Source organism: Symphalangus syndactylus, chromosome 9, assembly GCF_028878055.3.
Source record: "Symphalangus syndactylus isolate Jambi chromosome 9, NHGRI_mSymSyn1-v2.1_pri, whole genome shotgun sequence".
Taxonomy (NCBI): domain Eukaryota; kingdom Metazoa; phylum Chordata; class Mammalia; order Primates; family Hylobatidae; genus Symphalangus; species Symphalangus syndactylus.
The window spans coordinates 54,152,991-54,167,212 of NC_072431.2; the positions used below are offsets into that span (position 1 = coordinate 54,152,991).

The 14,222-nt window shown below is 54.0% G+C and overlaps 1 protein-coding gene across 1 annotated transcript in view; it reads left to right on the plus strand.

Moving 5' to 3' along the window:
* FOXK1 (forkhead box K1) overlaps window positions 1-11,757 on the plus strand; it is an 88,645-nt gene extending 76,888 nt beyond the window's left edge. Inside the window, exons 7-9 of the mRNA XM_055292211.2 lie at window positions 30-314; window positions 1,776-2,000; window positions 2,878-11,757. Coding sequence (XP_055148186.1) covers window positions 30-314; window positions 1,776-2,000; window positions 2,878-3,158 — 791 coding nt within the window. The 3' untranslated portion in view covers window positions 3,159-11,757. The remainder of the gene's footprint in view (window positions 1-29; window positions 315-1,775; window positions 2,001-2,877) is intronic.
* Window positions 11,758-14,222: the final 2,465 nt, after the last annotated feature.

Below are 14,222 nucleotides of genomic sequence, written 5' to 3' on the forward strand. Positions count from 1 at the left end.
TCACTGTCCGCTCTCCGCCCTCCGTGCAGGCTCCCCCGTCAGCGCCCAGCCAGTGATCATGGCCGTGCCTCCCCGACCGTCCAGCCTCGTGGCCAAGCCCGTGGCCTACATGCCCGCCTCCATCGTAACTTCACAGCAGCCCGCGGGCCACGCCATCCACGTCGTGCAGCAGGCCCCCACCGTCACCATGGTCAGGGTGGTCACCACATCTGCCAACTCAGCCAACGGATACATCCTCACCAGCCAGGGCTCGGCGGGGGGCTCCCATGATGCGGCGGGCGCAGCTGTGCTGGACCTGGGCAGCGAGGCCAGAGGTAATGCAGCCGCGGCTGGCAGCCTTCGCAGGACCCGTCATGGTGGTCCAGGCCGGCAAGTCCCCAAGGCAGCGCAATCGGCCTGGGCCTGGGGCTTGAGGAGGATGATTCTCTGCTTCTGTCTCTCGCTGCCTTGTCCTTTTAAATCAGCATGAGCTGGGCAGGTGGCTCATGCTTGTAATCCCAGTGCTTTGGGAGGCCAAAGCGGGTGGATTACTTGAGGTCTGGAGTTCAAGGTCACCCTGGCCAACATACTGAAATCTCGTCTCTACTGAAAATACAAAAATTAGCCAGGCATGATGGTGCGCTCCTGTAGTCTCAGCTAGTTGGGAGGCTGAGGGAGGAGAATCGCTTGAAGCCTGGAGGCGGAGGTTGCAGTGAGCTAGATTGCGCCACTGCACTCCAGCCTGGGCGACAGACCAAAACCCGTCTCAAAAAAAAAAAAAACATGAATCTCCGCAGATGCGTCCTTCCTTGCTGAATAGGGCCCTCGGATGCGCATAGCTGCATCCTTGCCCTAAGGTAACGTTAAATTCAGTTGTGTTGCGGCCTTGCATGCATTTGGAATTTAGTATTTTCTGCAAGAAAAAGAATGAGCCTGGGAAGGCTGTTCTTTTCGACTCCCTCATACGGATACTTTAGAAGTCATTTAGGGAAAAAGTAGTTCTGAATTGCTAAAAGGAATCCGATCCCAGGGCTTGACGGGGTAGACACTGAACACGCAGCTGACCCCAGAGCTCCTCTCTGGAACCCCTTCTGTTAGGCAGCGCCCTCCTACGCCACTCTCCACCCTCGACTTCGTCTCCGCGGTGGTGTTTATTTCAATGCTGCCATAATGAAACTGTAGTTTGGTGAGGGAAGGCCAAGTTACAGCTCTAATCAGGATCATTTCATTCCAAGTAATACATTTTCTTTCTCAGACTAAATTTGGGTTGGTTAAAGCTAAGGTATTTAAAATACTGTTCTAGGCTGGGCGTGGTGGCTCACACCTGTAATTCTCGCACTTTGGGAGGCCTAGGTGGGCGTATCACTTGAGGTCAGGAGTTCGAGACCAGCCTGGCCAACATGGTGAAACCCTATCTCTACTGAAAATACAAAAATTAGCTGGGTATGGTGGCAGGCGCCTGTAGTCCCAGCTATTCAGGAGGCTGAGGCAGAAGAATCGCTTGAACCCGGGAGGCGAGGTTGCAGTGAGCTGAGATCGTACCACTGCACTCCAGCCTGGGCGACAGAGCAACAAAACCCTGTCTCAAAAAATAAATAAGTAAGTAAAATACTGTTCTAAAACCCTAACAATTTTCTTCCCAAACCTGTTTCACCCATGGGATTTTTCTCTAGCAAACCAATTTTTTCCCAGTGCCGACCTCACTTTCCCCACTTGGCCGACCTGCTGCCCAGGCGTCGAGGAAATCGATTGTCTCGTTGGCCAAGTGTGGTGCTGACTTGGTTCCTGTCCCGCAGGCCTGGAGGAGAAACCCACCATTGCATTTGCCACAATCCCCGCAGCTGGCGGAGTCATCCAGACGGTGGCCAGCCAGATGGCCCCCGGGGTCCCCGGACACACGGTCACCATCCTGCAGCCCGCCACACCCGTGACCCTCGGGCAGCACCACCTTCCAGTCCGGGCCGTGACTCAGAACGGAAAGCATGCGGTTCCCACGAACAGTTTAGCCGGCAGCGCTTACGGTGAGGCCCTGGCTCTGTTCTCCATGCCACATCCTAAGCTCTGTGGCTCCCGGGAGTCAGTGCAGCACGAGAATGTTCTCCCGGTATCACCCGATCCTCCACTCTGTTCAATTTATTGAGCACCTGCTATACTCCAGGCACTGGGATAATGCTAAGAAAAGAGGGTGGAAGGGGCCGGGCTCTGTGGCTCACACTTATCATCCCAGCACCTTGGGAGGCCAAGGCAGGCAGATAGCTTGAGCTCAGGAGTTTGAGACCAGCCCGGGCAACATAGCAAGACCCCATCTCTACATAAGATTCAAAAACTTAGCCAGGTGTGGTGTTGCACGCTCGTGGTCCCAGCTGCTCGGGAGAGTGAGGCTGTAGTCAGCTGTGATTGCTCCACTACCTGCCAGCCTGGGTGACTGAGCGAGACCCTAAACCTTAAAAAAAAAAGGGGGTGGGAAATAAAAGAGGGTGGAAGGAAAACCCAGATCTGCCCACTGTCTGGAGCTCACATTCCATGGGGTGAGGCAGGAGGTCGGAGGAAGGAGGAGAGTTGGGGTGCTGGGGTGCCAGGGCACCGGGCGGGGTGTCAGTTGGGTGGCTCAGGGCGGTGCATCTGTGTAAAGGAGTGGGGCAAGCCATTGATGTCCAGCAGGATCCAGACAGCAACGAGAGGGGCCTCCACCCGACAGGCTGGAGCCAGCAGAGACAGGGCAGATGAGGTGGGGAGGGGAGGCCCGCATGGAGCAGAGCGAGGGGAGCCGGCCTGCCTGGCAGGGGTGCACTGACCTCCGGTTCCTGCTTGGCGGCTTAGCCCCTGTGTAGGGGACTTGAAAAAAACAGCTGGGTCCTAACCAGACCCCAGAGTAACCCTCTTCTTCCTCCATTCCAGCCCTCACCAGCCCTTTGCAGCTCCTTGCAACCCAAGCGAGTTCGTCCGCGCCAGTGGTGGTCACCCGGGTGTGCGAGGTGGGGCCCAAGGAGCCAGCAGCGGCCGTCGCGGCCACGGCCACCACCACCCCAGCCACTGCCACCACCGCCTCTGCCTCCGCCTCTTCCACTGGAGAGCCCGAGGTCAAAAGGTCCCGGGTGGAGGAGCCCAGTGGGGCTGTGACCACACCGGCCGGAGTGATCGCAGCCACCGGCCCCCAGGGGCCAGGCACCGGGGAGTGAGATCACCTGCAACGCGGGGGAGTGGGACTCACCCAGCGGCGACCCCGAAGCTGGACCCGGCAGCTCAGGCGGCCGCACTCACAGACGGAGGAGAACAGCCCGCGGCGGCTTGCGGGCATCAGCGGCACCTGGACACACCCAGCCCTTTCTATTTTATCGCCTGCCTTCCCGTGGTTTAAAACAAAAACACATAAACAAGTTCAGACAACTGATTGTATGATTCTGGGAATTCTTTGCTTTCATTTCCTTCTCCCTCAGCACCACCTCCTCTCCCCAGGCCTCCCTGTCGGGCATGGGTAGGAGGTTGGAGCTCAGCATCTCGAGGAATGTGTCAAGACAACCCCTCCGCTCCGCGCTGCACGGCCAGCCGCCTTTGACTGGGAGGACAGACAGAAACGCAGCAAGGCACACACCAAGGCTGCCGGGGAATCCCGGGCACCGGACGGATGCCTGTTGGGGAAGCCAGGAACTGCCAAGCCACGGACTGCCTAACAGCCTCTCTGCCCAGAATGTGACATAGTGTTGGCATTAACGCGGGGGGTGTCCGATTTCACTTCAGACCCCAAGTTTTTCTTTGTTTAAACATGAAGTTCAGACTTCATTGTACACCTGAGGCAAACACAAAAGGGATCATGTATTTTTGAGGATTTCATCTGTTGACGGTCTGATGACTGGCCGTAGGTCTGGGGTTCCCGCTGGGTTTAATCCCCTCGAAGAGTAAACCTGCCGCTCTGTCTGATAACTTCAAGTAACAGCAGCGGCTTCCTGGGTTGGCGTTCGCGGTGGAAGGTTCCTAGGATGAAAGATGGCCCTGGATCCGCCGGCTGCAGACATCGCACTCCCGGGGACAGTCGGGGCCGCTGCTCTGCAGACCAGACCTTCCCGAATTCTCCCGTGGCTCCAATGTCCCGGTGCTGACGGCCACACGGGGACCTAACAGTGCCAAACGCCATCTGCTCCAGCTGCTTTTTCACCCAGTTACAGAGTCCTCACCACTCCCACATTGATCTGCTGTTTTAAATTGGAACCATTTCTCCTGCCTGAAACTCCAGGGCCCCTCCCTGGGCCTTCCGTGAGCAGAAGGAGACCCCACCCCAGCAGCAGTGGCGAGCAGGCCTGTGCCTCCACGCCCAGCCCCCGCCAATGCGACTGGTTTTGTTTGCCACACGGTGAGAACCGGAGGATGGGATGCTCCAGCCAGTTGGGTGGCTCTGGGGTCCCTGAGGAAGCCCCTCCTGCACTTCCATTAAGATGGCCAGCGGTGCCTCAATCTTTGTCAACGAGCAGCGTTGAGCCAGAGCTGTCTAATGCTAAGCCCAGCTCAGGAAGGAGAGAGGAGTCCTTCAGTGTGTCTTGGAGATGCACAGTGCATCCTCGTAAAGGTCAGCTGTCAGTTTTGCTGGCCGCTCCGGCGCTGGCTCTCCTGTCCAGGACCACAACGAGAAACAGCGACAGCTTCGACGCAGAGCTCCGGAAGTGCCTGAGGAGCAGTGGTTCTTGGAAATCGCCCGTCCTCCGTGTCACAGCCTCTCACCAGCAAAGCAGCCTCCGCCCGGGCCCTGGCGGGAGAGCCGCAGAGGGACCCAGGTGCCTGGAAGGCATTTGAGGGAGGTGGCTGGGCAGGTGTCTCCCTGAAGAAGAAGGGAGAACACTTTTCAAAGTGATTCCGAGGCAGTGCGGGAGGACACACGTGCTGTGCAGTGGAGTGGGGTCGCCCGTGGCCGCCATCAGAGTCCCCGTCCCCCAGGACAAGTGCAGAATCTCTGTGGGCCCCCTCCTTCCACCTAGATAGAGAAAACCCCTGTTTGGTTTCCTTCCCCTGTTCCGTTGTTTTTGTAAGCCCCCCACATTGAGTCGTTTCTATGGCACTAACCTTTCCGTGGGAAATAAGCTCTTGGTGGAAGTCCGTACCTGTTGCCCTGGGTGAGGTTTCAGAGAAATGGGGGCAGGATGAACACAACCGGCCGTCCTGGGTGCAGTTCCGTCCGTGGAGGGTGAGAGATTGCGCCCCGTTCCACACTTGTGGCGCCTGCTGTTGTCTGTGGGCCTTTTCTTTCCGTGGTGCCTGGTGTGTGCGTGCATGGCACGAGAGAATGGGGTGTGGTGGTTGGAGATGGCTCCCTGACACCGGTGCCTGTGTGGCCTGAGCCGGCACCCTCCCAGGAGCGCCCGTCACAGGGGGCCTCTGTGATTACCTGCTGCTACTCTCTCCCCCGTGGTGACTGTATGTCCCCAGGGCTGCCTGTGGCCACCCTGATGGGGGACCTCTGTTTGCTTCTGGGCCACTGCAGGTTGGCCTTCTCATACAAGCTGATGTCTGCAGGGAGCGCCGCGTGCTGGGATTGCACCACGTGTTGGTCACAAAGCGAGGTCACCTTTTGGCCTGGTCTGCTCAGGCTGGCCCTGACCCACTTGCTTTCCTAGATTTTGAGACGGAGCGCATTCTTCTTGTTAGCGGTAGTGTTCTCTGATTTCACTGCTTCATTGCCAAGGGAGTGGAAAGGGGGTGGTGGATGGAGCCGGGGGGTGGTGAGCACAGGACCCTTGGGCTGCAGTCTGTCGCGTGGGGTTCCGCACTGTCTAGCTTCTGCGGGGACTGCAAAGAGGGACGGAGGGACGTGGTTCTAGGGGTCTGCTCAGACTCGGAGCAGGGCAGGCAGAGGAGGGCAAGGAGAGGAGGCCTGGGTCCTGGATCCACTGCTCTGGGCTCATAACCATGAGATTTTGAAAGAGTTTTTGGTCATCTGAGCAGGTACCATGCCTGGCTCATGCCGGAACTTGTCTTGGAACCGGTAGCCAGAGGCCCAGGAAGGGACAGGGCCCAAAAGGGTTGCATGTCCTGGCCACAAAGCCCTCCCGGTGTGCCCTGAGCCAGCCCAGCAAGCGCCTCCCAGCCAGGCGCTTTCGCAGAAGCAAGAGCACAGGCCAGGGGGACCGGGAGAGCCTCAGCCCCCAGCCTGGGCGGCCTGTGACCCTGAGCCGTGTGGAGCCAGGACCCAAGAATCTTCTCTAGGTTCTCAAGGGTGAGCTGACCTGAGCAATGTGCAGGAATGTGGAGAGCAAAAGTAGCTTGATTCTAGCCCCGTTCTGGGGTCACTGCAGAGGCAGGTCACCAGGGGCTGGGGGCACGGTCCACAGCGGAGAGAACAGCAGGTCACAGTGGTGGTTTTGGGAAGGGCACCTCCTGCTTTGCCCTGTTCGGAAAGGGGCTCCCTTAGAGCCCCTGGGCCCAGTAACCCGCTTCTCTCTCCTGATGCCTGGTGGATAAATTGCCAGGTTTGTCAAATACAAGAAAACACCCGCTTTGGCTAGGAGGTAAGTCCCAAAAAGAATGTCTTAAGTAGAGCACAGGCATCCACCGAGGCCATTTGGTGGCCCTTGGGAAGTGGGGAAGCAGGGCCTGAGCGTCCCCAGGCTGCTAGGGCAGCAGCTGGCTCAGGCACACTCTCTCGTGCCAGCTTCTGCCACCAGCCCAGTGTCCATGGAGCAGCGGGGCCAGAGGAGCTCAGGGAGACCTGGCTGTCTAGGGCATGGTGCCCGGCATCCCGGTGTGTGCCCATCCTCAGCCACTTGTGTCTTTCTTTCCATGTGGAAGTTCTCCCGGTGACACCTGCCCTCCTTTGAGGGTGGAATCTGTCACTTATGCCTTTGAGGGACCCAGATGGACCATCCCTCTTCTGGTTTCTTTCTACATTCCTAAAAACCTCAACGTTAATCCCTCACCAATCGGACCGAATACGGCCTCATGGTTCTGCAGCGCCCTGGTCTTCTCCTACTGGCTTCACGCTAGAGGGCGCCATGTACTCTGGGTGAAATGAGACGCTGGTGTGGGGTCCCCATGCAGATACCCTCGGGTCCCTATCCAGAGACCCTCGAGGCAGTGCTGGGAAGACACCCATGTGTGTCTCACACCTGCCGCCCCTCAGTTTCCTTCCCAAGGTCTGCTGGGTCCTCTTTGGGATTTGCTGTTTATTTGTATTTCCCTTTTCTTTAAGAACCATGCTAAGTGAAAAAGGTGGGAATGAATTTCTGAGTTGCTGAGTGTTCCCTGCTCCTAGGTACCACGCTCTGTGCTTCTCGATCAGGGAGGAGATGGATTTGGTGGAGCTGGGCCAGGACGGGGTCTTCACTCTGCCCCCTCCAGACTGCCAGAGCCCCAAGAAGTTTTGAGCCCAGCTGGGCCTCGCCTCCCCAACTCCTGGGTCCGTTTTCTATACTGGTTTGAGATCACAGGCATCATTCAGCGAATGCTCTTGTGTCCTCTACATAAAGAGGGCCCTCCCTGGAACACCTCCAGGGAGCTGGGACGCTCCAGAAAGCCCCGGGTGAGGGCTCCGTCTTGAGAGAGAGAAATCCCTTCTTTGGGCGAGTTCAGGAGGCGGAGGAAGCTTTTCCTTGGCTTTGCAATCAGTGTTTTTATAGAGACAAAGAACAGACCTCATTGGGAAAAATGAAAACGTCATGGAACACGGGGAGGTGTCGGAGAAGAAAGAATTTTCCCCTTCGCTTTCAGAGCTGGCGGGAGTGCAGGCTGTTTTGCTTCAGAAGCCTCACATTCTGCTTTGCCCTTGAGTGACTTCATGCGGGATGAGGAACTGTTGATCTCTCTAGAGAGAACACCCCAAGTCCATCCTGGGCTCCTCCTCACCCCTCTGAGAAAGTCCCCCTAAAAAAGGCTTTAGAATCACCAGCGTGCCGCCTCATGTTTCAGGACGGAATCGCGCGCTCCTCACGCTGGAATAAGTTACAAAACATGATTGTAAGGTTCTTTGCAAGTGCAGAGCCCCAGAATGCTGGATGAAGGCCTCCTCGGCCCTGCGGGCGGCCTGGCTGCAGTAGGTCTGCTGTAAGGGGCGACGCCGGGGACTGCATCACACTCCTGATGAAAACATGTTTACCCACAGCCTCGCCTCGAGCCTCCTTGACAATACCGCTGCCTCGAAGCAATATTATTTAACGAGAATACTTTACATTGCTCACATGTGCTGCTATGAAGACAGGATTAATCTGTAGATGGGACTCAGCTCCGGAGGTTCCTGGGTAATGTATTTTGGCTCTTGGAAATAAGGGTAGAATTTAGAATATAACAAATAGTCTCTCGCCCGGTTCTGTCCCTTATTTTTAGATTGTTTTCCTGCATGTTACAATTTCCTTTTCTTTTCAAAGTTCCTTTCTCCAGGCCTGTTTTTCAGTGCTCAGGACACGGTTTTCATCACATACTTACTGTTTTTCTGTTGGGTTTTGATACGAAAAGCTGCTACATTTAGTGACCAGAGGAAGGGTTTGGAATCTGTGCTTTGGAGGGGATCTCGGTGGATACCGCGGCCCCTTGCAGGGTGGCGAGCTGGGTCCGTGCCGCGAGAAGGGGTCCTTTCCCACGCCGTGTGGCTTAAATTCTGTCGGAGTTGAATCTGTGGAAAGGATTGTCCCATTAGAGCTGCTGCGTCCTTTCCTCTGTCCTCCCTGTCACCCAAACCCCGAAGTCACAGCTGCTTGGAAGAGTGGGATTTTGGGGATACAACCACACACATTTCCCTCTGAACTGAAATTTTAAAAATAGACCCGTTTCACTGACTTCCTTTAGGGAAAATAGTTTCAGTCTTGGGTTGTCTTGTGAGCCCACGGGCATGGGACCCTGTCTCTGCTGGGCTTTTCCGGCCCCGTCCCAGCTCCTCCTCAGGCAGAGGCTGCAGCCCTCAGCTCTGCTGCTGGATGGAACATTTCAGCCCCATCCTGGAAGGTAGACAGGGTGGAGGGCCCAGGGCTAGGCCTGCCATGCGCCATGACCAGGGGTGCTACCTGGGGGTGTGAAGCTGGGCTGGCTTTTCCTGGAGGTGGGTGAGAAGGCTGTCTGGGCAAAACAGAATCAGAAGGCCATGAGAGAGAGGGGAGCGGGGAGAGTGGTGAGGAGGATTCGTCTCTGACTGATGAACCTCTCCATGCCTGTCTGTCACATCCAAGTCTGTGCCAGCTGCTGGGAGGTCGGACTCCTGCCCTGAGAAACAGCCCAGTCCTTGGAGAATGAAACCCTGAGGGTCAGTGAGTGGAGGCCTTCCCTCGGGGCCAGCCATTCCCGGGAGGCCTGAGTGTGACCCGGAAGCTCTGCGGGTCACCAAGACTGGCATTTTCTTTGTATTTTTGTGCAGGGCTGAAGTGAGCATTCCTCCTCTGAATTGGTGAGCCTTTGGGATTTTTTTGTTTCTTTTACTCATCCTAATGGCTGGTTTGGGCTGCTCAGAGTATCAGAGAATATTACTAAGAGGGCAGTCAGTTTACTTTTAGGCATCTTTCTTTCTGTCCAGGGAGAAACCCCTAAGAAGAATCTTAGTCACTCTTTGCACCTTGTCATTCTTGCCATGGGGAAAATGCGTTGAAAAGAAAAATACCGGGGCCAGGGAGAAGCCGTGAATGTATGTATTTGCTTTGGTGAAGCTGCTGAACACTGGCTGCAGAGGACCCCCCACCCCCATCCCGCTCCAGGCCCCAGTGACCCAGTTGCGTCTTAGGTTCCATCCTCCAGATTTCAGTCAGCCAGAGGCTGCCAAAAGTAACTAAAGAGGTCTCCAAGTCACTCTGTCACGTTTTTTTTTTTTTTTGAGATGGAGTCTCGCTGTATCGCCCAGGCTGGAGTGCAGTGGCCCAATCTCGGCTCACTGCAGCCTCTGCCTCCCAGGTTCAAGCGATTCTCCTGCTTCAGCCTCCCAAGTAGCTGGGACTACAGGCACCTGCCACCACACCCGGCTAATTTTTGTATTTCTAATAGAGATGAGAGTTTCACCACGTTGGCCAGGCTGGTCTCGAACTCCTGACCTCAGGTGATCCGCCCACCTCAACCTCCCAAAGTGCTGGGATTATAGGCGTGAGCCACCGCGCCTGGCCTCTGTCACTTTTTTTGCTCCTTACCCAGTTTTGGGTTTTTTTTGTTGTTTTTTTGTTTTTTTTTTTTGAGAGTGAGACTACAGTGGGAAGACTTCTAGGTGGTTATTCCTTATCTTGGATTCTTTTTTCTGGAATCGTTTGCTCATTTGGTGGTTTGCCCTGTGTCAGACATGGCAAAAAGAGTGCAGGACGGCTGGGGCCGGGGGAAGTGAAGCGGCTTCAATCCGGGCTGACAGCCAAGAAGCATTTTCCTCCCTTCGGTGACAGGACCTGCCCCTCCGAGTCTAGAGTTAAAAGCAGCTTCTAGAACTGGCCCCTAAGTTTCCAAATGTGTTGGCTAAGCTGAAATGAGATCTGTGACTCTGAATTAGAGGTTTTGTTTGTTTGTTTTTTCTCTGCATGAAGTTCACAGGCCTGTATGGATGTTAAATTGTGTCTGTAGCCTCTCAATCTCCAGGTTAACTGGTCCAGATTTTTTTTTTTTAATCAGTAACAATGGAGATTTAAAATCAAATATTTGGCCAGGTGCAGTGGCTCATGCCTGTAATCCCAGCACCTTGGGAGGCCGAGGCGGGCGCATCACATGAGGAGTTTGAGACCAGCCTGACCAACATGGTGAAATCCTGTCTCTACTAAAAATAAAAAAAATTAGCCGGGCGTGGTGGCGTGTGCCTGTAATCCCAGCTACCAGGGAGGCTGAGGCACGAGAATCGCTTGAACCTGGGAGATGGAGGTTGCAGTGAGCGGAGATCACGCCACTGCACTGCAGCCTGGGCAAGAGAGGGAGACTCTGCCTCAAAAATAAAAATCAAATCAAGTATTTTAAGTTTGGCCCTTCTTTCTTTCAAGAAAGGCTTTTTGAATACCTAGAATACCTTCATGTATGCGGCTTGATTTCTGTTTCAGGAAAAGGGGGGCAGGAGGAGAGACAACAGCCGTGTTCCACAGTCTGTCCTGAGATGTCGCTGAGTCTAGACACTTGGGCTGCATGTGCCCTGCAGATGACAAAGGCCAGCAGCTCAGCACACGTGCGGGAGGGGTTAAAGCCAATACTGAGTTTTTGTTCTTGTTGTTTTAATCTGAACGATTATTCTCCTGTAAAAATAATTTGGGAGGGGCGGGTGTTGTTCGGTGTGTGTGTGTGTGTGTGTGTGTTTGTGTGTATGTGAGTGTATTTTTTTTTTTTTTTTACAGTGGCTGCCTGTCTAAAGTATTTTTCACAACATGTTTGATAATCAGTGCTTTAAAAAGCAGCAGTATCCTATAAAGTAGAAATGTCAGTTCTAGAGCATTGGATGTGAAGTTCTGGTCACGTCACCTTGCGTGTCTCACCCTGGAGGAGTGAAGGTGGGCGCCCGGGGTGGGGGGTGTGGCTGCACCCCAGCACCGGGAGGGGGCACGCATGACACCAGAGGAAGGGGCAGCCCCACCCATGTCAACAGCAGGCGGCCTGTGTTTTCATTTCAAATGGGATACAGTATTTTTTTAATAAGGAGCCATACGTTTTTTTAAGAGTTTGAGATCTGAATGTGATTTCTAATTGTATCAGACGTTAATGTTTTAAAGCTATAACAAAGTTTAAAATTTCTACTTTTTGTTTTTCATTTATTTTAACTGTTCTTTTATCTATTAAATTGTTGTATGTGGATGGGGAAGTTTTGTTTCTCCTCTTAGCATTTGTTTCTATAACCAGAAATAAAATTCTATATTAAAGAAATGACCCTGAGGCTCCGGCGTGGTCCTTGCTCGCAAGGCGGCTGCTGAAGGCGGCGGACGGACAGACGGCCTGGACACACAGGCTCCTGGTCCCCTGGACACACAGGCACCGGACCCCGTGGACACACAGACACCAGGCCCCCTGAACACACAGACACCAGGCCCCCTGGACACACAAACACCTGGCCCCTGGACACACAAACACCTGGCCCCTAGACATACAGGCTCCTGACCCCCTAGACATACAGGCTTCTGACCCCCTAGACATATAGGCTCCTGGCCCCCTAGACATACAGGCTCCTGACCCCCCAGACATACAGGCTTCTGGCCCACTGGACACACAGGCACCTGGCCCCCTGCTCTGGAGGCTGAAGGGTGGCTGCTGCTAAGGGAAATCGCCCATAGGTCCTGGGGATCCCGTTCCTGGCTCACACAAGAGACGCTTCTGCAGGTGCCTGTGGCTCCTGGACTCAGTGACCCCCCACCCACTGAGAGTGCTCTGAGCGAGGATGTTTGCAGCTCCAGAAATGTGAAGACAACGTGTCTCCCCTCAGACATGGCAAAGGCAGAAACCAGCCGAGCCAACCCCCTGCTCCTGGTACACGCCCACAGCCTGGCTGGGGGGGTACTTGCAGGTACTCGTTGCTGCCCCAGTGGCTCCTGGGCAACTGTGGGTCCTTCCTGCTGGCCCTTGGCTAGATGAGAATTTCTACCCATGTCCAAGATGGGTAGAAATGTACGTGGGTAGAAATTCTCAGGCCTTGCTTATTGTAGGTGTGGGGCCTGGGGGGTGGGGATGACATTGACTTTGGAACTACACAGACCTGGGTTCAAGTTCCCACTGTGTCCTTACCAGCTGTGGGACTTCAGCTTGCAATGCGCTTCACTTCTTCATGTGCAGCACAGGCACCCCCACCCCACAGGCCTGGCGCCCCGAAGCTCAGCTGCGATGCAATCAGCCACTGTCTCTTCTGAGAATCCCCCAGACTTATGAGACCCTTGGGTGTGTCTGTGTGACTACCTCCGACAAGAGACTTGATAGCGGTGCATGCTTGTCACATGTCTATCTTCTGTCAAGGTTCTGTAGTGTTTGCATGTGACTCACTCAGCTCAATAATCTGCATTTTTCCGATTGCACAGTTGCCCACAGTTGCAGCTAAAGTTTGACTGCTTCTCTGTTTTCCTTCAAGTTACTCCATTTCCATTGTAAGAGTCTAACAGAACTTTAACAGATTAGTTCTAGTTTAAGATGTCAGCCCAGGCTGGGCGCGTTGGCTCACGCCTGTAATCCCAGCACTTTGGGAGGCCAAGGCGGGTGGATCATTTGAGGTCAGCAGTTCAAGACCAGCCTGGACAACGTGGTAAAACCCCGTCTCTACTAAAAAAAAAATACAAAAAATTAACCAGGCATGGTGGCGTGCACCTGTAATCCCAGTTACCTGGGAGGCTGAGGCAGGAGAATCGCTTGAACCCAGGAGGTGGACGTTGCAGTTAGCTGAGATCACGCCACTGCACTCCAGCCTGGGGGACAGAGCAAGACTCAGTCTCAAAAAAAAAAAAAAAAAGAAAAACATTTCAGCCGAATAGCAAGCACGGGTGAGAAGCGTACGCAAGCTTCCTCCAGGGAGCTGCGTTGGCTAATTATTAATCGCATCTTTCCTTTTTAAGGTGTTGTCGCTGTGTTTGTTTGTTTGCTTGCTTGTTTAGAGACAGGGTCTTGCCATGTTGCCCAGTCTGGTCTTGAACTGGGCTCAAGCGATCCTCCTGCCTCGACCTCCCAGTGTTTGGATTACAGGCGTGAGCCACCGTGCCTGGCCTTTTTTGCTTTTGATTAGGACAACCATTTTTCACTAGTGAGACCTTAAAATAATATTTTACACTAATGTAAATATTTTGTAAGAAACAAGTCAAATATTACCCCTGGTAAAATTGCTTAAGGTCGTGTCTGTGTGGAGAGAGAGACAGAGATTGAGATTCCTGGCACAGTTGGAATCTCAGTTAAAGTTATCTGCCCTGTGAACCTGGGTATCTATACAACAAAGAGGGGTGCATCTCTCAGAACCCCAGAAGACATACAATTGTGCACTGCAGCTCTATTTGTTATTGTCAAAATCTGGAAACCAACCAAATATTCATGGACGAACAAGAAAAGCTAAGTACGGTATGATTCCATTTGCATGAAGTATAAAAACAGGCAAAACTAATCTCTGGTGAGAAGAGAGACTAGCAGTTACTTCTGGGGGAGGGGAGTGGGCGTTGACTGGGAGGGGGCCACAGCGAGGAACCTCTGGGGAGCTGGAAATGGTCTAGGTCTTGAACTCAAACCATGGCAGGAACATTTACACCACAGAAATTGTCAAACACGAATCACCCCCCGACTTCCCACCGCTGCCAATGGAGCCGAGGCTTAAGACATTTGCCAATTTACCACTGATTTCTAGGAATGTAAAAAGTCGAGTTCATTTAAAA